This window comes from Orcinus orca, chromosome 2, assembly GCF_937001465.1.
Source record: "Orcinus orca chromosome 2, mOrcOrc1.1, whole genome shotgun sequence".
Classification (NCBI taxonomy): Eukaryota; Metazoa; Chordata; class Mammalia; order Artiodactyla; family Delphinidae; genus Orcinus; species Orcinus orca.
In genome coordinates, this window is record NC_064560.1 from 110,553,309 (window position 1) to 110,578,025 (window position 24,717).

The 24,717-nt window shown below is 37.7% G+C and overlaps 1 protein-coding gene and 1 long non-coding RNA gene across 5 annotated transcripts in view; one reads left to right on the top strand and one right to left on the bottom strand.

The window, feature by feature from the left end:
• SLC12A1 (solute carrier family 12 member 1) overlaps positions 1 to 24,384 on the bottom strand; it is a 91,899-nt gene extending 67,515 nt beyond the window's left edge. Inside the window, exons 1-7 of one of the 2 annotated variants that reach the window (XM_033422627.2) lie at positions 23,717 to 24,384; positions 13,265 to 13,396; positions 13,034 to 13,109; positions 7,384 to 7,479; positions 4,840 to 4,979; positions 3,665 to 3,775; positions 1,647 to 1,758 (exon numbers count right to left, since the gene is read on the bottom strand). In XM_033422627.2, coding sequence (XP_033278518.1) covers positions 1,647 to 1,758; positions 3,665 to 3,775; positions 4,840 to 4,979; positions 7,384 to 7,479; positions 13,034 to 13,109; positions 13,265 to 13,396; positions 23,717 to 24,136 — 1,087 coding nt within the window. In that variant the 5' untranslated portion in view covers positions 24,137 to 24,384. Of the gene's footprint in view, positions 1 to 1,646; positions 1,759 to 3,664; positions 3,776 to 4,839; positions 4,980 to 7,383; positions 7,480 to 8,015; positions 8,112 to 13,033; positions 13,110 to 13,264; positions 13,397 to 23,716 lie in introns of both variants that reach the window. The other variant, XM_049706090.1, reaches the window with a different exon arrangement.
• Positions 1 to 24,717, top strand: part of LOC125963524 (uncharacterized) — a 129,440-nt gene that overhangs the window by 91,298 nt on the left and 13,425 nt on the right. For all 3 annotated transcript variants that reach the window (XR_007475576.1, XR_007475577.1, XR_007475578.1), the window contains exons 5-7: positions 3,688 to 3,804; positions 10,020 to 10,082; positions 14,040 to 14,124. This is a non-coding gene — a long non-coding RNA (uncharacterized LOC125963524). The remainder of the gene's footprint in view (positions 1 to 3,687; positions 3,805 to 10,019; positions 10,083 to 14,039; positions 14,125 to 24,717) is intronic.

Genomic DNA, 24,717 nt, shown 5'->3' on the forward strand with positions numbered 1-24,717 from the left:
AATTCTCTCATGACCCTACTGGCATACTCACAAATATACCACACAACATTGCCCTACACACATACAGCTACATTCTCACTTATATATGTACCTTAATCAGCACACTGCTTTTCTATGCCTTTTTAAAAAACATTGTAGGAGAAACTTATGGGTGAGGCTATCTTAGAGTTTTTTTTACTAATGTACTAACCTCCCTGCCCCTGTGTCTAGAGTTGGATCTTAGATCCTTATACCAAATTCTCATGTATAGGAGACTATATATATATATTTTTTTCTCTCTTTATATATAATACATATATATGGAGAGAGAGAGAGAGAGAGAGGAGCTTTGGTCATAAAATAATAACATCCCACAGGCTGTCACCAAATTATTTAAATGAAAAGGAAACAGGAACTTCCCTGGTGGCACAGTGGTTAAGAATCCGCCTGCCAATGCAGGGGACATGGGTTCGAGCCCTGGTCTGGGAAGATCCCACATGCCACGGAGCAACTAAGCTTGTGCACCACAAGCACTACCGGGCCTGTGCTCTAGAGCCCGCAAGCCACAACTACTGAGCCCACATGCCACAAGTACTGAAGGCCGTGCCCTCTAGGGCCTGTGCTCAGCAACAAGAGAAGCCACCGCAGTGAGAAGCCTGCACACTGCAATGAAGAGTAGCTCCTGCTTGCTGCAACTAGAGAAAGCCCGCGTGCAGCAACAATGACCCAATGCAGCCAAAAACTTACTTAGTTTAAAAAAGAAAGAAAAAAACTTAAAAAAAAGAAAAGGAACAATGTAGAAGAAAAACAAAGAAAGAAAAGGAAGGAAGAAAAATATGAACAAAAGAATCTAGGATGATGCAAAAACAAGGAAAGAAAATTTAAAACATAAAAATTACAGCAGGAGCTGGAAGAAGGGAAAAGAATCAAAAGGAAAAGGATTTGCAAAGCAAACAAGACAATTTTACAAAGAAAAAGAATCAGGAAGAAAGAAGTGATGTGATATAAAAAGGGAACAAATACTGACAACCGAGTAAATAATGAAGGGAAATGTAAAAAACCCTCAGCAGTGGATTCTTGGGTAAACTAGAGTGGAGAGATATGAAAGAGTGGATAGGCAGAGTAGAATAGAAGAGAGAAGTCAAAATTTATGCCCAGTGCCATGCCATTATCACAGATGCTATATTAATAAGTCCTACAATCTTTTATGCTTGCAAACCTGACAGTGATGCTCAACTAGGTAATGCTATAAGAAAGCAAGGTACAAAATTCTAGCAGGAAGAAAAAATGTGTTTGACTTCAGTGCTCTCAGTGGTTGGACACATTGTCTGAGCTATGTTCTCTTTCTTGTACATGCACTCTACTTCTACTATTTGACAGAGACAACAATGTGTCCAAATCACTTTAACATCTGCTATCTTACTTGCTTTGCAAAATCCCTTTAGGAAGTTGTTATCATCACCCCCACCTTGGCAGGAAAATCTGAGAAGCAATCATGTCAGTTTGCAGCAGGATTGAGACTCACTCTGGTTCTCCTGAGTCCAACCCCAGGCTCTTCCCTGGATCACACTGGGATTCCAGTGGCCGGGGTAGGAATCATGGGGATGGTGATGGGGGCAGGCAATGGAGAACCATTTATTGCAGAGCAAGTTATTTGTCATATGTACCTTGGTAATTAAAGAAACCTCTGGACTTTTTCTCATTGTTGGAGGGAATGACAGTTCCAATGAAGAAGTTTGCAATAGCAATGAGAAGAATGATCAGAAGAATCACTTGAGCCTGGAATGACAAAGTAACAGGAGGTCAAATTAGATTTGTTCAATGACTTTTTACATAATTATAAAAGTTATAAGTGCCCACTGAAGAAAGACCCTATCTAATAATTCCAGTTAAGATTCTACTATCCAAAGTAGGTAATAAGTGTGTTCTCATAAAATGGCATCTTAATGAGCCTTATTTGGCCCGAGTATAGATGTTACATTTTCAGTGGGTGCATGTGCTTGGGCACTTGAAGGTGACATTTCAAGAGCATTTCAAGTACTAAGTGGGTAACTTAGTGCAGTGTTCCTAAGAATAAATGGAGCCAAAAGATTGAACACTGATAGAGTTGGTTTCTTTCCTAGGCAGAACACCTATGGATTCCTCCCCTTCACATTAATAACTGCAGAAGGAGTAGGAGAACACAGAATGATGCATAGAATTCCCATGATGCCTAGTGCACTTGACGTTGGGCTACCATACCAGTGTGCGCCCAGCGTAAGCAGTCTGCAAGGTTGACCAGCCAAATCACTGTTCTTTAGTCCATCTGACATTTCATAGAGGTTATTGGCTTGGCATTCCCATATGCTGTTCCCTCTGCTGGAAACACACTTTTCCCTATACTTTGTAAAACTGTATCTTTCCTCTCATCCATTATGTGTTAGTTACCTCCACAGAGAGGCCTTTCTTGATCACTGAATCTAAACAATAACAGCTAATGTTCACAGAGGGCTTACAATACAACAGATGCACATCTAACTTTACCAATATTCTTTCAGGTAAATAATACCACCCACAACTGTATGAAGTAGGTAACACTGCTATCATCATTTTAAAGATAAACTGAGAAACAGAGAGGTGAAGTAATTTACTAAAGGTCATATAGACATAAACCAGGTTCAACTCCACTCTAACTACAGAGCTGGAGCTTTAAATTCTACCTTCTACTGTTATGAAACTACATTGCCTCCCTCAGGGAATAATCTGACGTATGTTCCCCCTGTTACGTTCTACCTCAGTGCCCTGTTTATTTACTTTATAGCACTTTCACAATTTACCATTCTATATTTACTTGTTTATGTGCTTGTTTATTACTCAGCTCCCCGTAGACCATATGCTCAGCTATGGCAGGGATTGTGCCTGTGTGGGTCACAACTGAATATACAGTGCCTAGCAGAATGCCCAGCACATGATAAGCACTGCGTCAATTTTTGTTTGATGTATGAATGCATAATCTGGAAATAAATGCCAGGTGGGAATGTTTCCTATTGTCTTATGTAAGTGGGAGGCTTTGGCTATCTTTTCATTTCTGGTGACCACTTGATGTCTCGTTATTGCACCTCCAGGCACATAGGAACATAGGAGTTTCAATTGTACTAGTCACTGTCGAGAGTTACAAAGCAAGCAAAAGACGTGCTCTCCATCATTCCGAAATTTACTAACTGATTTACTAATAGTTAAATCCAGATATTCTCTAGTTCCAGGGCTTCTGATGCCCTCAAATTTGCTGCTGGAGTACTGGATTTCAGAGGGGAATGATAGTTTCTGCCTTTTTTTTTTTTTTCTCCCAACACACTTGCCATTTCTTGTGGGCTTCAGCACTCACAGCCAGCTTGGAAGGGGATACCAGGGTGTGAAGATGGCAGTAATCTTGTTGGCTCCGTTACTGTTACTGTAGCATCAAGGACAAAGCACAGGCCTGATCACATGAGCTGGACTGCCTGGACTTCGTGCTTTGAGGGCTTGGTGTTCCACCAAGCACTGACCTGGCTCCTTTTATCATAGAAAGTAATAACAGCAATTCTTTTTGAATATGGAGTTCCTTCTATTCCTGCAATTTGTTCGGGAAGCTGACTAGCAGTTGTTGGTAATATCATTTTGAGAAATTCACTAGCAGTTGTTGGTAATATCATTTTGAGAAATTCACCTTTGCTTCCCATTCCATTCCAGCTACTGAAATTCCCAAAAGAATCACCACTGTGATGGAGCCTATTATCCGGATGTCATTGGTTGGATCCACCATCATCGAATCACTCTCCTGGAACAAAAAAAAAAATCACTAAAATGGTTAGAAGCTTTTTTTGCCTATATGTCTTATTGTAGAATTTAACAGTGAGAAGAGATGCCATGCACTAATGTCTGGGGCTACACAGGATAATGGAAAAATGAAATGCTTATAAATTGGAGAAGATAATCTAAATTTATTTTTTCCTGTGATAATAGGCCTTTGATAGTCAAGGTTAGGAGTTACAAATTTTAGGGATTCATTCTAGGCACAGCTTTTAAATCTACTGTAGCACTAAGTAAAATTATGGGTACATACAGATATCATGTTTTGTTTCAGAAGAATGACTAGTTATTTTTATGTGTCAAGGGGAATCTTAGAAGAATAAAAATGAGTGGTTTCCAATATGAATATCAAAAAAAAAAATAAATGCTACTCAATTAAAGAACAAACTATGAACTATAATCCACTCATTTATTCATCTAATTTTCAAGTAGAGGTTGAATTCAGTGTCTGCTATCAATTGAATTCAGTGTCTGCTATCATTACCATAAAAGGAGGACTAGAAGTTAGCTCATATACTAGCTAATTAATGTGTTCACATATATACCATCCAGATGGGGCACCTAAACTAAAACAGGCCCAGTTTCCTGCAGTGAGTTCTTCTAATGTTTGAACTTTCTTTCCCTTTGGAAATCTATAACCATAATAGTAATATTGCTGCTGACAATAATTCCCATTATCTTTTCTTTCATATTTTACACTGTATTTCATGTACATTATTTCATTTGATCTGTACCACATTTCTGTGAAAGACATAAACAATATTATTAGCCCATACTATAGATTTGAAAAACAAGGTTCAGATGAACAGAGGGACTGGTCCAGAATCTCTCAGCTGGTAAGTATGAGAGCCAGGACTCTGAGCCAGTTCTGATGCCAAGCCTAGGGCTCCTTCAACTATATTCAGCGTCAATATTCTGCAGAATAAATCTGTTTCCTCTCATCTTGCCATAATGATATCCCCTAGCGCCCTGAAAAAGCAAAATAAACCAAATTATCTTGCTTGGGTGAAGAAAAGAAAAGCTTTTAATTACCTTAAGAAGATCTACCACAGTCTCAGCAAATCCCACCACATACATAGCAACAGCCACTGCATTGGCAAAAGCAAAGATCAAGCCTATAGACCCACCAAACTCGGGCCCTAAGCTTCTGGAAATAAGGTAGTAGGCCCCACCTGAAACAAGAAGTGAACATGCTTTACATTGAGGAACTTTTAGAGGATTTAGTTTATATGACCAAATAATTTTGAATGTCTGAGAACATTTAAAATACTAATTATTCTAATAAAAATATTATAAATCCTAGTAATTTTAGAAATCTTGTTCACTGTAATGAATAACTTAGCCCTGCCTTATATTCTGTATATAATCTACAATAGAACTACTCTGACTAAATAAAATCCAATTTATTGAAACCTATAATACACAAATGCTACTAATAAGAATACAGCAAACTTTACCCCACAAATTCTTTGTCTTTTAAAAAACTTCATTGGAGAGTTCAAGTTAATAATGTAACTGAAGTAAAATTTCATATCTGAAATTTCCAGGAACAGGCAGGCCCAGGCAGAGAATGAAGTGGATAGTTTATCATTGTCATTCTAACTTCCTTTCTGGTATAATTTCTGGTACACATTTACTACATTAAAAAGGTACCTGTACAGTGCTATAGATTATCTGCTCTATAAATCAGACTTAGTTTTGATGGTTTTAGCTCAAGAAGGCATGGTTATTGCCAAATACCCATATGTGTATGGGTGTGGCAAATGGGAAGTAAGGTAGGGAGGGCCTGGAACGATTGCTTCTCCCTTGGACCTTGAAAAGAAGGTTCTGCTCATGGCTGTATACTTCTGGGCACAAGAAAGACTGAGCCAGAATAGTTAACTGCCTCAAGAGTTCTGAGAGCATGTTACTGAAGGTTAAAATGACTAGATGCTGAAAGGCCTAGATAACTAGGTGTTATCACAGACCATAGTGAATCAGTGACTTCCTATACTGAGCTAGCCTTAGAAGTAGACAGAATTGGTAAAGGAATGACACTGGACACACATATCTACAGCCAAAATTATCCTTCACTGAAAAGTTTTCACTGTTTCCTCCACTATAGTGACTCCTTTGGGTTAAGATGACAACATCCTCTCTAAAAATGTAAACTTTTATTTGGGTGGGGCAAATCCCCATGTCTTTCTTTGTCCTGATTACATTAAATAAGTTAGCAGCAAGTTACTAGGCTTGGTCAAAATGAGAGACAGGCAGGAGCTGTGAGAGGAGCTGTTTTGTAGGTAGGATGGTGTTTTAGAAGGCCCTGGGTAGGGAGATCTGGATAAGGTACCCAAGTAGAGACCCCAGGAGCCAAAACAGAATTGGAGGGGGAAGAAAGGAAGCTAGAAGAACAATAAGACAAACTTCAACCCCTCATTCTCTGCCCAGGCCTGCTTGTTCCTGGATGATTTGAAAGTAACTCTTTGTTTTATTTGTTTTTATTTTCTTTTTAAGAATCTTCTCAAGCTTATTGGCCATTAGGAGCATAGTGTTGGGGTGAACTCTGAAGGCTCACTGAGTGGGAAGTGTCAGCAGTGTCAGCTGGGGTGCTGGAGAAGACCCCTTCTGAGGGGCCCTGGGAGAGAGGCAGTGGGGTCCGTCCAAGGCACAAAGAAACCGTTTATTTCACTCTAATACTCTATGCTTTCTTTCTAGACACCTGGTCATTCTCTACTTTATAAACATGTTTAATCACAGGAAGTGGGCCAAAAAAATCTTTTCTGGAGATCTCTTAATTTTAGTTGAAAAGAATCATGCCTTGCTGTTTAAATTTTGGATTATTTTGTTTTGTTTTAGGGCTTCTGGGGACTAAGTATCAATGTACAAATTTTACTTCCAACATTAAACCAACTCTAGACATTACTACATAGTGAAAGCTTATAGCCATAAGTACATGAATTGGCTTACCTCCTCTTACTACTCCATTTGTGCAAATAGCGGACATAGAAATACCTGTGAGTGTTGTCACTACCACACTCAGGCCAATGATGATGACTCCAAGACCTGAAAAATCCCCCAAGAAAGGTGTTTGGCTCCAGTACTTCAAGAAGTCACCAGTACTTCAGGAGGCAGCAGTCTGAATCTTGTCAAGGAAGGAACAGTCTCCCTATGGAAAACCTGAAACGTTCTAAAAGATCCCATTCCATCTAGGTCTAGGAAGGTCTAGGAAGCACCTGAAATGTACTAAACTTTAAAACTGAAGCTGTGTCGAGAAGTCATTTCCCAAGAAACACCAGCAAGAGGTGTGCAGTAGCCTGAAAAATAAAGCATTTACCCAAGGAATTTGAGCATCTGGAAATCATGACCTGCAACGTGCCAGAGAGGACCATTAGAAAAGAGACCACAGCTGACAAGAGTAGACCAGGACTATACGCACAGTACCTTGTGTTTCCTTCTGTGTCCAGCTCATCCACATAGTTAGCCAGGCTTCAAGAACGTTGGGCTGCTTTCTTGTTCCCACCAAAAAGAAGTATAATAAAAAGTTTTTGCCTACCCGTAGCAAGTGATGAGAGCATTTAGATATCTTAGAAATTTTACCTCCACGAACAAACCCGTTAGTTGCTATTGCAGAAGTTGACAACCCAGTAATAGAAGTTACCATGGTGGAAAGAAGAATTATGAGAACTCCAAGACCTGTTAGCAATGAAAGACAGAAGATATTACATTTTACTTTTCTTCCTTGGATTCCCTATTGCTGCAAACTATACTGCTTTGAATTTAAGTGTTCACATCCAAGCCTTGGGCCCCAGTGGAGTTCCTTCGTGCTAAGGAGAAACGGGTTTGCCTGGCGTAAAGACCAAGTTGGAGAACTGCTCATTATGATGAAGGATGGTTTCCAAAAGCAAACACAATCTAAAATGCAGACCTGGAAAGGAAAAGCTGACTTACGCTGGTGTCCTGGGAGAGAAAATACCCTGGCTGCGAAAAGAGAAAACATAACATTTGACCTTCTCTCTTGCTGGAGAGGAACCTGAATGAGAAAGTTGGGGGTTTGACAAAGGTTAAATCCTTCTCCATTTTTCTTGCATCTCTTTTGCCTGGCAGGGGGTAAAAAAAATGAACCAACTTGGATTACCTTTGAAAACACTCCAGAAAAGTCAGTGGTGAACTATTTGAGCCTGTGTTGCCTTTACCTTACAAATGATCATGCGGGTCACAGGTTTAATTACCTCCTCTGACATATCCATTTGTAGCAATAGCAGAGGTGGATAAACCAGTGATAGCAGTCACTGTCACGGCTAAGCCGATGATAATCACACCAAGACCTCAGTTGAGAGAGGAAAAATAAAGGCAATTAAACGGTGGAATAATCCATTAGATCATTTACATAAAAGCCAGCAAGTCTAGAGTAGTCACCAAAGGACCACATTTGAGTTTAACAAGTTGGTCTGGACATCACCACAGAGGAAATGCCCAGCATTGAAGTTTTCTGCCTGGAGTAGCACAGATCCAAGAAACTCAAGACCTAAGCTGTGCAGTGCAAAATTTCACATAACCGAACAACTATGGCTGGTCGAAATTCAACATGAACCTCACTGTTTATGAAGTTCCAGACACCCATAAACATAATAATTGGTCTGAACAATCCCAAGCTGTTAGTATTACTAGAGTGTAGATGTTCATCCTTCCAGGGAAGTATCTTTTTATGTATATTCGACTGTGTAGGAGTGGAAAATTACGTATAGTATAGAAAATTGTTCATCTGGCAGATGAGTAAAGTAGAAAGAATCAAATCAAACAACATTTACTTACTGGCTATGTGAACTCTGGCAAGTTACCTATTTTCTGAGCCAGAAATGACAATGAAATTAGAAAGAATGCGCGTGTAGAGTGGCCGTGTATAAAGAAAGTAGTGGCGTGTATAAAGACAGAATGCATGTGTAAAGTAAAGTAGCATAGTGCATAGAACACAGTACATAATCAGTGGCACTGCTTTTTGATCAAATCCACAATAGTCATAACAGCTATTGTTTATTAAAAGCCAACTATATATCCAGCTGTGCTAGGCGGTATGTGAAATGCAAGGAAAAATAAAAATGAAAAAAGCTGCCCTCAAGGATCTTATGGTTCAGAATCATTTATTATGAGAGGGAGAAAGCAGACCAGAATTCAGAGGAAGGCAAGGCTGCTTTCAGTTTCAGGAAATACACAGCTAGGAGGACACTGAAGGGTAGCAGAATATGCTGTCCCAAAATTTGCCACTTTAGCATAAGGATTATTTTGAGCTAAAGACAGCTGAAAAGAAGAAGATACCTCTTATTTGCCTAAAGGCAGGACATAGATTTGTAATGGTGTCTCCTCTTTCCTCTATACTGGGGACAGTTATCAGCTAGAGACTGGAGGACAGCTGGAGATGGTACTAGAGGAATCTACATAGACTTTACTAACTAGCCCTTATCTTCCGTTAGTTCCCCCATGTATTTGCCTTCCCACAATGTGCCACTCTAGAAACTCAGTCTTTTCCTTTGTCTTGTTACTTCTCTAAAAATGTGTTTTTCTGTTAAGATGCTTGTATAAGCCCAAGTTGTAACCACCCCTTTGAGTTACTCAGTGCTGAAGATTCCCATGTACATGCACGATGCACATATTAATAAACTTCTGATTGTTTTTCTCTTGTTAATCTGTATGTGTCAGTCTACTTTACAGGGCCCTAGCCAATGAGCCTAAGATGAGTAGAGGGAAAACAGTTTTTCCTCCCCTACATTACCCTCCTCGGTGGAGATCAACCTTAAATTCAGGGAGAACTTGCAGGCACTGAAATCACCCTGGCTCCAGCCAGAATGTGCTTGCCTAGGTCTGTTTGGTGTGTTCCTTGACATAAAGTGAATGCTTCATAATTGTTGATAGCCTCGCTTGTTCCAAGGATGATAAAAAGGGCAGTTAGCCAAGAGAGGCTGTGATCTCTCTGGCCATGCCCTAGAACAAGGGGAAGTGGAAGGAAGTTAAGGACAAAAATGGGAATGAGGTATTGGAAGCTGGCTCTTTTGATGCCTCCAGTTATATCCTGGCTCTAGCAGAAGTTTCTAGGCTATTTTACAGTTAAAGTGCAGTAGGAAGAGGCTAACCATGGGTATGAGATGCAAACTTAGACTATATTGGTTTGGCCCCTATAGATTCCTGCACATTTGGTGTTATAAGAAATGCTTGCACTAAATTCTTTGTATCTTTTGCAGGGATCCTGTGGTGAAGGTCGCCTCTACATCACTGTGCAGTTTCAAGTCTGTGTGCCAGTAAAGGTGACTTCTTTTTTTTTTTTTTTTTGCACTTTATTTTAACTCTTGACTTTATTTTTTTATATAAATTTATTTATTTTATTACTTACTTTATTTTATTTTATTTTATTTATTTATTATTTTCCGTACGCAGGCCTCTCACTGTTGTGGTCTCTCCCGTTGCGGAGCACAGGCTCCAGACGCACAGGCTCAGCGGCCATGGCTCACGGGCCCAGCCGTTCTGAGGCATGTGGGATCTTCCCGGACCGGGGCACGAACCCGTGTCCCCTGCATCAGCAGGCAGACTCTCAACCACTGAGCCACCAGGGAAGCCCTCTTGACTTTATTTTGAGGAAGTTTGATACCAAATGTTTAGCTCACCCCAGCAACAGTAGAGAACCAAATAGTTTGCATTTCATGACATTAAACCTACTCTGACTTTTATTATTTCCCTACCCCTTATATTCCCTTTGCCTTTATTTTCCAAACAATTCTTAATTTATCCTTTGGCATCATATATATTTCTGTAAACCATTTAAAATCCTGGAACAAAGTTGTATGCATTTAAACAGCAAGGGATTTGCTTCCCTCTCACAATCAAACATAAAATCCCAGGGCAAAAGCAGCTTAGAAAACATTCAGTTCATAGTTTTCTCAAACTTATGTCCTTGAACCACCTGCTTCAGGAAATGCCTGGGGTGCTTATTAAAAATGCCCAGACTTACTGACTTTGGATCTTTCCAAGTGAATCCCAGGATTCTGCAGTTTTGTAACTATCTTCCCAGGTAATTGTTATGCACCCCACAGTCTGAAGATTATTGTTGAGCTACCCTCAGCCAATCTCAATTTGTGTCTGCCTGTTCAGCAGCGTTCTTCAAAGAATTGATTGGGAAACAATTAATCCAGCTCCCTAATTTTCAGATGAGACAGTGAAACACACCAAATATAAATGACTTGCTTCAGGTCGTACTTGCTTTTCATGCCCTTCTTCCTTGCTTGATGTTTAAGTTTATTGGATACCATCATGCCCCAGCCAAGATGGTCAAGACAGAGAACAACTAGATGGCATTATCAGCTCATTCTACCAATTGCTTTTGGGGACAAGGCAGCCAGAACTTATAGCCCCAGATGGTTACCCAAGGACTGTAGCTACCATTACTCCTGGCTACAGCTTCCTTCTGGCTTTTTCCCCAGGGTCTGAGCTTGAAAGTATATTCAGGTTTCTTCCCCAGGCTACCCGCAAAGCCAGAAAGGGGTACTGCTTGTACTTGTTTGTCTTCTTTCCCAGTAAAGGGGACCCAGTTTGGACCCAGATGGTGACTTAATCAACTCCTTCAGCTTTGAGTTCGTGACAAAGTCCAGTAAAACTGAGTAAGGGTGATAGTAAGTTTCTACTACTCACTAAAGTCTATTTTCTCGGAATAAAAAAAAAAAAAAAACCTCCATTCAAAGGAAAACCCACTGGACACCCATTTAGGTAGAACTCTACTCTCTTCTGAAGCTGGATTTGACAATTTAAATAAAAGATCCTTATTAAAACAATACTGATGTCTGAAAGTATAATAAACAGTTTAGCAGAAGATAGAATTCTTCATATTCTACAATTTTGCAATAAACATGAAACTGGGTTGACTGTGAAGAATAATGTAAGATCTGATTAAAGTTCAGATTATTACCCAAACATACGGATTTTAAATAAGTTGCATTAAAAAGAATCACTCCTGCCCTGGGCTACACTCACACCTCCAAACAAAGTAATGTTTCCTGATGATCTCAATAAGTTACTAGACTGCCCTTAAAAAACTAATTTTGCATGAAACCCTGGAGCAACAGTTTGGCAATATTAAGATGCAGATTTTCCATGGAATAGCATATACTTATTTTGGACCCTGAGGCTGTAAGTGTTCATTTGATATGCATCATAAAGCCAGCAAGAAGCCTTTTGTCAGGAGCCCAGCAGTTGCCAAACACACAAAGAGGAAAAACTATGGGAACTGGTTCCAGCTCTTTTTCGCATTAAGTCTTCTGGTGATTCTGAATCTGTTTTGAGGAGCGAAGGCAATAAATAATGACCAAGTACCTTTTAAATGTGAATTGAGACACATTTTGGAGTAGAATCTGAAAGCACATCTGAACTTCTGTGTTCTTGATACTAATGATTTATAGGTGTGCCCCCCACAAAGTGAACCTATAATGTGTTTTCCATATAGAGAGTAGAACATCATTAATTTTTATCACATTGAATCAGAAACTTTTATATAATTCAAATAAATTTTTATATAAATTTTAGTAGTATACTCACAATAAAAATATTTGCCACAGGAAACAATACTTTAAATAAAATACAATATTTAAAAACATTAAATAAGCACTCAAAATAATTTCAACATCATCCATTTCCATTTAGCAAAATTATCAATACTTATATACATTATCTTGGTCTTTTTACCTATCTTTTTAAGCTTCTATCTGGCAATAGTTTATTAACCTTTGTTTTCTTACTACTTGTACCTGCAAGTAACACTGTTTTCTCTGGAAAATGTTCAACAATTCAGCATTTTTATTAGTCAAGTCACAGTTTCACCAGTTTTCCCACAAGTTATTTTTGTTCAGTGATGTTTTGCTAATAATTGTAAGGGGGATACTCTGATGAATGTCAGTATGTCCCAAAATATGAATACTATTATTTAAAATGAATGTATCTCTATATACTTGTACACCTAAAACTCTATGAAATGATGAAATATTTACTTGAGCGTTTATCTGGTTGGCAAGCTGGAAAATTCCAGGCTCCCAGGAGTTAACACTTTACCTGTCTTCTCTGACAGACATTGTCAAAGAGGCAAAGTAAAAGAGCCCAAATGCAGATTAATTCTGTGATCTTCATCTCACATTCAGTGTTAATGGTGAAAACAAGTTGCCTATTGAGTTTTTAATTTACATCGAAAACTACATAGGAGGGAAAAAGTGCTTACCGATCCCAGCTTCTCCAACAATCCAGGAGAGGCGAATGAAGAGCATGACACCCCAGATATTCAGCATACATCTTACCTGTGGGTTGAGGGAGCATGGAAAAGGACATGAGAAGTGACAGTGGGGCAGCACCCAGCCATCTTTGTAACTCTGGTGTTCAGGCCTCATTAACACTTAGTTCACTAGGACATTGAACAGATAGTTTTCATTTGTAAACACAGAAGCTTTCTCACCAGCACACCTTTCACCCATCCAAACTTCACAGCACCGGCTTGGTCTTCTTCCTTGTTTTCAGCTTGTTCGTCACCAGGCATCCCATCCCCGTTGGCAACCACGTCAGCTGAACCCGGGGCCACTGATACATTCTGCATTTTTACAGAGAGCAAAACATGGTATTTGGTCAACACATGGTTCCATAAAACTTCCAGAGGCAAATAAAAACAATTGACATGAAACGTGAGGAAAATAAACATATTCCATTCATTTTAATAAGATGATTATTTTTTGCCCTGGGAGTTTATGCGTTCATTTTGTGGGTGATTTTAGGCACCACTGAGACTGCAAGGGTGGTAAAGGAAACGGGGCAGTTCTTCTACTGGTGAGAATATTACCTTAGGGGAAAACGATGGAATTTGGATAAATTTAGAATACAAAAGGATCAAAAGAGAGAAGGGGGAATGCAAGGTGGGGAGGAAAGCTTATCAAGAGTGAATGAGGGTCTTTTAGAAGGCAAGGTATGAGGGCCAGACAGTTAACCTTCCTCACTAATGCAGTGTTTGGCCTTCTTTCCATTCACCTCCCTGGGCTTCATTTTATCCATCTAAAATAAATAACAAAACTTCTCCACTCACGTCAGAGTATCTTTAAGAAGATTCAATAGAAGTAACACATAGAAGTGTTTTCTTAAAAAAAAAAAAAATAGTTTAGCGTATTCTTAAAATACTCTAAAGTTGTAAAGGCTCTGTATGGCTACAAGAATGATACTCCTGTAGGGGAATTTTCTTTCAGATTTGATATACGTTACCTGAGAATTGTTGGATGTGCAATAGTATTGTACGGAAGGTAAGAAGCCTCCATACTGACGACTAGAAAGGTAAGCTGAGTACAAATAAGAAGTAAGTACTATAGAAAAGGTCGAAACCTTTACTGAGGTTTTTTTTTTTTTCCTGTGGCCTTATTTTGAAAACGATCTTCCTTGTCAGTAGGATAGTCTCTGAATTTAATGGGGAAGGAAGTAGCTATGTTTCTCTCAAGTTAAGAACAAACAACTCTAGCTTTTCTTTTAGGTTTGACTGAATAATTTCAGATGCCATCCACTTAGTTTAGCCTATCTAGCACTTACCTGACTCTTTAATGGTTAGACTACACTCTGTTAAGCTCCCCGAAAGCAACCTTCTCCAGTAAGGATTTTGAAATTATTAGGGAATTTTTTTAGATTCAGCAGTTGATTATCATTATTAAAGAACCACTTTATCTTGTTTAAGTGGTCTAAACTGGTGTAAGTCTAGGATGACGTGTTCTGACATTACTAGCTAAGAGGCCTTAGACAAGGGCATATTTTCCCTCTAAAATGGGACTGATATGATGTAAATATTCAGTGTTTATTATAAGGACTTTATTTGGGGACGACTGAAGTTCTTTCTCTTGCCATGATCAAGAGTTCTTGCTTCTTTGGGCTTTGATGTACCATTAGCATACCCACTGTAAGATGACCCTAATCTGGGCTGTTTACTCCAAGGTGATTTTGATTCCTTGTCTCCTTCTTCCAGCAAGTCCTCTAAGCAAGGATTTCTCCCAGTTTTGTTCTCCCGTAAGACTTTTTTCATGATACTAGTGTGACACTTGGGTAACCAATGTAATATAATGTGATGAGAGTTATTGTATGTGAACTGAATTGGAGGAAGATGGTGGTATGGGTTACTTCTCAATACCAACCAAGGGCCTGCCATTCAGCAGGCCATCAATAAACAGTATTGAATTGAAGGCCACCCGATCTCTACCACTTAAAAGCAGATGACTTAGCTTCTTTTTATCCATTCTTGCCTCCTATTTCTTTTTCTTCCTTCCCTATTGGGTATTCCATTTCTCACTGTTTCCTCTGTGCAGGACACATTAAATAAGAGACAGAAACTGAGTGAATCCCAAGTCAGATCATCTTACTATTTTCTGACAGCATTAGGAAAAATTTGAATGGCATAGAAAACTGAAATTAAAGATTAAAATTTAGTTTTGAATTACCTGAGAAATATCTTAATCTTAAGCATCCTCAGTCCCTATTTACACAAATAATTGAAAGCTGACATCATATAGTCATATCAATGTAAGATATGGATAAACAAAGTCCATAGAAACTGAGGCTGAACTGGGCAGAAACTGGTGATTTATAGCAGCCACAAATGCAAGTCATGCATGTAATTCAAAATTTTTCAGTAGGTACTTCAAAAACAGTGAAAAGAAATTAGTGAAATAACTTGGGGTCAGATATGGATCCTTACATTAAAAAATACATTTCATTTTTGCAGAATATCGTACTTCCCATATTTGTATTATAAATATTCATTAGCAGTAGGGGCACCCCACCTTGTAGGAGGGACCTGAATTACAGACTATTTTAATAATATACTTTACTTAATAGATCTGTATAAAATATTATGTCAGCATATGGTCATTATAAAAATATTGATGAGATATTGTACATTCTTTTTTTCCATACTATGTCTTTGGAGTCCAGTGTGTGTTTTACACTGATAGTACCTCTCAATTTTTACTAACCATATTTCAAGCGCTCAATAGCCACATGTGGCTAGAGCTATCATATTGGATCCTCACATGTCTATACAATACAGTCAATTACAGATGGATGAAATATTTGAGGTTGTTCTCCAGTCAATTAAAAGTTATATTTTTCTCTGAAAGGATTCTATATTCATAAGGCAGCTGAGTAGTTCAAATGTAACTTTTATTTTGCATAACTGGAAAAATCAATGAGAGCAAGGAATTGAGGAATGTGTTAAAATACTCATGAATGTTAAAGAGATTACTTGGTCAGGAGATTCATTTATTTGATTTGATTTGAGAAAAACTTTTTAAATTGTCAGTATTCTAGTTAATCAAGATCCCATCGCCAGGGCTTCCCTGGTGGCGTAGTGGTTAAGAATCCGCCTGCCAGTCCAGGGGACACGGGTTCGAGCCCTGGTCCGGGAAGATCCCACATGTTGCGGAGCAACTAAGCCCATGCACCACAACTACTGAAACCTGCGCGCCTAGAGCCCGTGCTCTGTAACAAGAGAAGCCACTGCAATGAGAATCCCACGCACCACAACCAAGAGTAGGCCCCGCTTGCTGCAACTACAGAAAGCCCGCGTGCAGCGACGAAGACCCAACACAGCCAAAAATAAATAAATTAAATAAATTTAAAAAAAGATCCCATGGCCGGACCATCAGCGGTTACTCAGTCAAGGAGAAGGCAATTTCCTCTTTCTGGGTTAATTGGGGAGTCCATGAGACAGAACTTTAGTCACTCTCTTTTTAAAGGCAATCTTGGCAATAAAACCCATGTTTCCTGATTAAACCTGAACTTGAGGGTTTGGTTCAGGAAACTGCTCTGCTCTCTGATGAATTCTGATGGTAACTTTGACCCTTAGATCTGGATTGATGAGAATACCAATGATTGTAAAAAAAACAAACGAACAAAACAATATCTTACAATGTAGGCTAAAGAATAAATGGGATATTTTAAATTTCTCCTTAAGTGAACATTTCTATCTGATGGATACCCTTCTGGTTACAGTTTAACAGTTCTTCAGTTTATCACTGGGACATCACAATGTGAAGCAAAAATAATATTCTATGAGGGCGTGTCAAGGAAATCATTATATATAGAAATTAGTAAGGCAATAATTTTCTAAATTATTAAAAAACAGAGTCACTGTAGGATCTTCAACTCTCTCGTAGTAAGTATGTTCAACCTGCTAGAGTTTCAAAGTTTTAAATATATTTATAACACAGAGGGGAATAATCCCTCGAATGTATGTTTCTTCCATTGACAATAAAGGTCTGATGGTAAATTTATAAGTACAGAATCCATTCCCGTTCCTTGCTCTCATGTGGGAGCTGAAAAATCCCTGCAACATATAGACTAGGAGACTTGGAATCTAGTTTTGGCAATGCAATTAATTCAGTGCTTGTCCTCCAGCAAGTTACTTCACCTTTCCTGGATACTGCCAGTGAGGATAAATCCAGTGGGTTTTCTGAAAACCTTACTTTGAAGTAGTTTACTCTAAGGCAAAATCATTTCACTATGCTTGCCATCTCCCTCTTCTAACATGTCGAAGCAAAACTTGGTTTCACTCTTTAATAAATGTCTCCTTTGTAAACCCAAACAGCAATTATAAAGTTAACTTATCATCGAAGTACGGAGGGAGACTTCAGGTCGAGGATTTGTGGGGACTTCATGGCTGTGAGCTGTAACCGGTGGCTGGCAGACTCCTGGCTGGTGCATGTTCTTGGGACCAAAGTCATAAAGACTAAAAGTTTTATGACTGCTACCTGAAACCAGTTTTTTCCTTCATACTTTGAATTAATTTGTTTGTTCACACTCCATTACCATATATGATGACCCACAACCTTTCATAAATGCATTTTAAATTGCATAGCTGTAGGGACTGATTATTTATTTACCAAGAGTTTTACCTGTGCATTAAGTATTCAGAGAAAGTAAAATAAAGTATGTTAGAAAGAAAGAAAAGTTTGATAAAGGACTTTCCCCCCTCCAGTATTGTTAAACTAGTAAAGATTCAATCACATGCAGTTTAAGTAAATTCCTAATGGATTTTTCTAGAAGATGAAAGATTAAATTATTTTATTTAGTATAAAATATGTGATTTTTCAGACCCCAGAAAAATAACAAATGCCTTTCTAGCTCTCATCAAAGAAGAAAAAAATACATATCTTTATTCTTTAAGTTCTAAAGAGATAATATTTGCTATGATATATGTTTTCAACTTTTCAGCCTTTAATCTCAGGATGGTGGAAATCTTAGACCGTCAAAGAGGAATAGTTCCATAAATATTTAGGCCTAGGTGATTCCCTCCCCATTGTTTTAAAGTTTCTTTTACTATTGAAATATTTAAACATATGCGATAGTAGGGAGAATAATATATCTCATGTATCCATCATTCAGCTTCAACAATTATTGACATATTGCCAATATTATTCCACTTAAACTTCTCACACCCCTGCCACTGAATAATTTTAAAACCAATCCCAGTAAGGACCAGATAATTCCTAAGGTTCATTTCAGAATGAAAAATATGTAATTCTAATCATATTTCTATATCTTATTGATCAATATTATTATGTTTATACATTGTTATCCCTTTGTGGTAAAGGGGAGTATTTTAAATTATGAAAATGAGAGGGATTTTTTTTCTTGTTTTTAAAGTTACTATACACCATGCCACCAGTGATCACACTTTATAATCACAGTATTTTTATTATATCTGAAAACACATAGCTCACACACAAATTGACTTGTATTTTTGAAAACTCAAGCCAAAAGGTAGCTATGTATAATAAACCAGCATGAGAAAGTAAAATTAAAATATTCTTAACATTTTCCACGTGTACCTTTAAGGGAACTCCCATTCTATTCACCACCTATCACTGAACTAGTTATAATGTGAAATTAATCATTTTTTGTTTTTTGTTTTGTTTCCACAGATTAGTTTAATAGTGCAAGCTCCCAGGGGAACTGGTCTTGGGTACTAAGAAACTCTAACAAGTATTAAAATGAATCTTTAGTTGCAGAGTTTCATTCTAACAAATATTTTAAGGGTGCCTTCTGGTCTTCACTGGCCTTCAGAGCATTTATTGCCTATTTTATCTGGCTGTCATTAAATTAGTGATTATTTATAAATTTGGATATCCCCAATTTTAATGCAAAAGTTCCAAATTTGAACTTTGAATCGCTTTAGAAAAGATTATTTTGTAGAGAAAGCATTTGTAGATATTTGTTTGTTCTTTTACAGAAGATAAGCACTTATACATTGATTTATGTGGTTTAATGTTTGTTAACTTGATTATATGTCCTTTACTTCTATCCATAACTATGGCTTTTGACTTATAAAATAAAATTCTAGAGATGAAATCTCTTTAACTCATTTTATAGAGTAGCTCTTGTAAATAAGTGGCTAGTAAATGCTTTTGATAATGACAATGAAAATGACTGAGACCTACAATTAATTCTGTGAGAGAAGCAGCATGGTCTCTTGCCACAGTGCCTCCAACAGGGAAGAAATTAGGATCTCCTGCCCAGCCCATCATGACTGAGTTGAGATTTCTTCCTTGTGCATGAGTTCCACCATTTTCTATAGCTGTCAAATGAGCTGAGGCAAAGTGCTGTGGGAGAGTAGGCTGGGGATGGAAAATAGTGACAAAAAGCTTGGACTCTGGAGTCATGCAGCCATGAGTTCACCTTATTACCCATGTGACCTTGGCTTCCTGACCTTGGAAATTTACTGACTTCGTTAAGTCTTTATTTTCTCTTCTTAAAGATCCTTAGGATTTTATAAAACCTTCCCCAACTTTAAAATAGCAATAATAATAGTACCTACCTTGAAGGGTTGTCATGGGATTGAGTGAGAATTCGTCAAGATTACAATGTCTGACACATAAAAATTTCTCAATAAAATTTTTGTTATTATTATACCGAGTCACTCTTTTTTTTTTTTGGCCTCGCAGATTGTGGGTTATTAGTTCCGCAACCAGGGATTGAACCGGAGGCAGTGAATCTGCCGAGTCCTAACCACTGGACCACCAGGGAATTCCCCGAGTCACTCTTAATGCTTTTATTTACAAATTATTTTTAGTTGCTAATGGCCTAAAGACCCAAATGTGAAGTCATTCCTTTGTTTTTGTTTTAATTCAGTTTCTATGCAATTGGCTTATTAAAAATAATAATATTTACATCTTAATTTTCATAGTATTTTATACTTTTCACAGACAGTTTATTTCAATGACATGAGAACAATGACTTTAATTGAAAGGCTTTATATTTTCCTCAATCCTTTGTAATTGTATTTTTCTGAAATGCCAACAACAATGGTGGTAGTAAGGCTTAAAAACAGTTCCCTTTTGGTTATCCCTGTAGTTAGGAATTGTGTATAAAAAGGTGGGCACAAGAATTAGGTTGGATACTAAAAGAATTATTTTTACAAAGTAGAAATACTAGATTTTTTTCTGCCAGATGTCTAATAATCTTTATGCACGTTTTGATGTGGAACGATCTCCAAAGTCTGTGGTATAATGAAAACAGCAGAGTGCAGGACAATATTGTAAAATATGTCTCAATACTTGTTTGAAAAAAATACAGACAGAAAGTTAGACAGATAGACCTATACGCTTGTATAGGCATAGAAAATTTCTGGAAGGATTTATAAGAAACTCTCAGTAATAATTGCCTTTGAGAGAAGGTTTACTTTAGATAAGAGACATTTCAGTATATATTTTTTAGTACTTGTTAAATATTTTTTCAGTGTGTATTTTCCTTTGTAAATAAAATTTAAAATAAAAATTATCTGGTACAAAAATTACCGTGACCATCATCAATAATCATTTATTGAGTTTCTACCCATTATAGGCAACGTGCTAGACTTCGTCTGCATATAAACTAATATTCACAAGCATCCTGCAAGATCAGTCAAGGTTATGTAGCTTGTACAGTACTGCAAGTAAGGGATGGAGTCATTTTTTTCTGATTTTAACCAGTTTCCAGAAATCTGTAATTCATGGCCACCAGTATAGGCATTTAGCTCTTTACTACATAGAAAATGAAAAGGATTTCTCCACTATGATCTCAAATCATTGAGATTACAAATTCTGTCAGTATCTATCACTCCTAGAGTTTTATTTAAGGTAGAGACTTAATGTCTTTCAAACCGAGTTTTCATTTTACCTATTAGGACAAACTTGTCATATAATTTTTTTCCAACTTGGAAGCTATAACCAGGATTTTCACAAAATTCAACTGATTTCTGACTAAATTTGTTCTGCCATTTAGTATGAATGTACCATTCCTACATGGCTTTTAAAGCATTATAATTAGGGATACAAAAAAATATCTCCTAACTTATACTATGTCAATTTTTTCCTGCTCTTACATTATTTAAGTAAACACTATCATGTTTTTGTATACAAAATCAGTGACATGTCTGAGTATTATTGTACAATGTTTGTTCTATTGATCATTTCCAGTTGTGTTTTGGGGAACTACCATAAAATTGTCAAGGGCCACAAGGAGGTGGCAGCATAGCTACATTATACTGCAGGTCTTCATCTTTTATTTGGGAGATGGGAGGGAAAGCAGGGGGAATAGCAGAATCAAATTCACTAGCAAGGAAGAAATGAATTGAAGAAGGCCCAGAGTGTTCATGTCTGAAGGAGAGTACAGAAGTAGAACATGTGGAATAAGTGCTCACAGGCTCAGCGACACTAGAATGGTCCTGGCTGTGGGAATGTGCCTATTGCAGATTCCATGGTTATATACTGATTCTGCTCCCAATTTGGTTATGTGGATAGTTCTGCATGATTTAATCAAGGTGAACTACACAGAAAGAATAACTATACTTGTTCAGAATTACTTGTTCAGAATAACTATACTTGTTCAAACTATACTTGTTCTCAATTCAGGGCATTGAGACTAAACCTAATTTTTAATGTATTTAATTTGCCATTCCTTCATATCTGAGAGAAAAAAAAATACTGTAAGTTAATGTTAAGTCCTTAGTCTCATTTTATGTTTTCAAAAATAATATGATATCCCAAACAGCCATCAAAACTGTCAAACGCAGCTATTGCATTCCTCCCGTTTAGTCATTCAGATGGTTTTCTAACCGCAGTGTCCTCAGAGCTTTTCTGCCCTTATATAAAGATTTACATAAACCGTGGCTTTAGAAATTATAAATCAGCTACTTTCCTCTCTCTAGAATATCAGTCCTAACAACAATGTGAGTTGACACCATTTCCTTTTTAATAGAATTAAAATTTTATTTTCTTTTGTTGTAAATTGGGGAAGGAGGTGAGAATATTTAAATTTTGATCGCAATTTTAACAAACGATGCAGCTTTAAAAATTAATGAGGTAGGGTACAGTGGAATAAAATTTCAGGTCTATGAAGACTTTGGCTCATTTCACTTCTTCAGAATAAATTGAAGTCTCTTCATAATGTAAATTTCTCTTTCTGCCCTTCCCATATCTTGATATCTTGGAAACTCCTTGTGCCTTCTGCTCTTAACCTTCTTTTCCCTCTTTTCCTTCTCCCTTCCCCTTTTCTCATGTAAAAAAGGAAAGTGACACTTTAACGCCAGGAACTTCAAATTGCCCGGCTTCTCAACAATCTTCCTGGGGGCTGGCCTTTTTGTCTGAAATCACTACATTGCTAACTTCTTTTGATTAAAGCAGCAGGTATCCCAGATAAAATCTAAATCTTACGTCTATAAAGAAAGCAGCCATTTGGCAGAGTGCTGCTAATACAGTACACGGCACAAATAAGGCTTGGCTGTAGAGAGGGGTAAAGAAACAGGGCATGGCTCCCTCTCTGGAAGTCGCTCAGTCTTCAGTGGTAGGACCCAGAGTCAGGGACCCTGAGCAGCCAAGGGGAACAGGTTATGGAGAGAAGTTTTCTTGTGGAAAGAAGGATGAGCAGAAACTAAAGGGAGCTTTTCACCTTTATTAGCATCTTTCATGAGAGGAGTATTCCGAGAATTCCCAGAGTGGGCAATCATTTAATTAAAAAATTGTTGAATGAATGAATAAATATGAAAGGAATTGTTCCACTCATTTTTTTTCCTTACCTTAAAACCTGGGCAAGAGTAGACTGCATTTAGATATGAGACAACTAATTATTCTTCTTAGCAAGTAATTATATTCCATAAAGAATGCTATTCATTCCAAACTGCGGTCCAGAAGAGCAGGAAAATAAAATGCATCAACATATTTTAGAGCAAGTAACCGAAGAAGAAATCTACTAAGCTTATAAATGATTTGCTACAAGATTAGAAAAAGTGCTGCCTCATGCTTCTAGCAGATTGGGAACCCTGGCTATATTCCTTAAACAATGAAAAGTTTAGCCACTTCTGCTGCTTCTGTACTTTAATTTAGTTACTTTTATATGCTTAAGTGCCTTCAGGAGCCTCAGGCAAGGTTTTGAAGAAGAAGGGATAAAATGCTGAATCTTAGAAATCTCTTCTCTCTCTTTAAAGAGTATAAAAAAATACCCACGTGCACTAAAGGCTGGTACAACAGTGTTAACTACAGCAAACACTAGTGACTTTTTTTTTTTTTAACAATTGTTGTGGAGGCATTAATACTAAGGTGAAACCAGCTTAGTATTCCGTTTGACATGTTTAACCAAGTGTGAATTGAATAGCCTATAATTGTAAACAAGATACCACATATTGCCTGACTTTCAGAATTAAGTTTTTAGTTCTCTGTCCTCAGTCAGTAAACATTTGTGAAGCACTTTTGTATATCTTCTGTTTATTGGGAACTAGGGACAGCTGTGTAAGTAAGATGGATGGTTTGCAATAGACCTCTTCACTGGACACTTTTCTATTTATAGTGTTCGTAAGAAGTAGGAGATCACCTGAAGGAGTAAGGAGGATACTTTCCCGTACCTTTAAGCTTACCTTTGCCAGTTGCTCGTGAATCTCAAGCAGGCTGGGTCGGTTGACCTTGGGCCCACTGATGCTGCCAGTGTTGCGATAGTACTCGATCTTGGGAACAGCATCCATGGTGTTGTGGCCAAAGGTTTGTAGGTAGTATGTGTTTGTGTGAGAATCATAAGCATGAAAACTGGCATCTGTTTTAGCAGTTTCTCCAGTTTGGAGGAAGTTGTCATAGCGGTCCTGATTCCCAGGTCTAAAGCTGATTCTGAATCTGTTCTGGCCTTCATCCCCAAAAGAGGTTTCCTCATAATGTGGAGGGTCAGTGTTGTCATTCGCAGCCACACTGCTCTCATGGCTCTCATTTATGACATTAACTTGAAAGCGATTGGCATTACTGGGTGCGGAATCCAGAAATACATTGGAAGAGTTGTTCAGTGACATCTTCCGAAATGGATTTTTTGAACTAAGCTGTCTGCTTTATGGTTGCTTAAAAAAAGTCTATAGATTTCCTCCTCAAAACAAACACTAATGTGTTTACATTAGGGAGCTCCTGGCTTTTGTTCTAGAAGAACTCAATAAATAGATTCTTGATATATTGTCTCCTATACAAGCTTCAGAATGTTCTTCAAAGCTGTCATTAGAAAAGAAAATTAGACTTGTTCCAGATAATATAAATATGTTTAAGTAGGGTTGGGGGTATGAGGGAACAGTTTTCTTTCATAAGACATACGATTTTAAATTCATTTCCTTAAAAATTACCTGTCCAGGAACCTTAGTTACCTGGGCAGTTAAATCCCATAATAAATAACTGGGGACCTGCTTCGGCAAACAGAATTTCCAATGGAGTCATTAAAATGTTACCTGCGTTTGTAGTATTTGCTTGTACTCAGTGCGGTTGGATTCAATATGACTTTAGAAAAGATATAACTCTACCAACTGAATAGAGTAAGAGCTGATGAGAGTATTCTCAGCCTGAAACAGAGTTCATTGACAGTACTAAATGTGGAAACCGCCAAGTATTT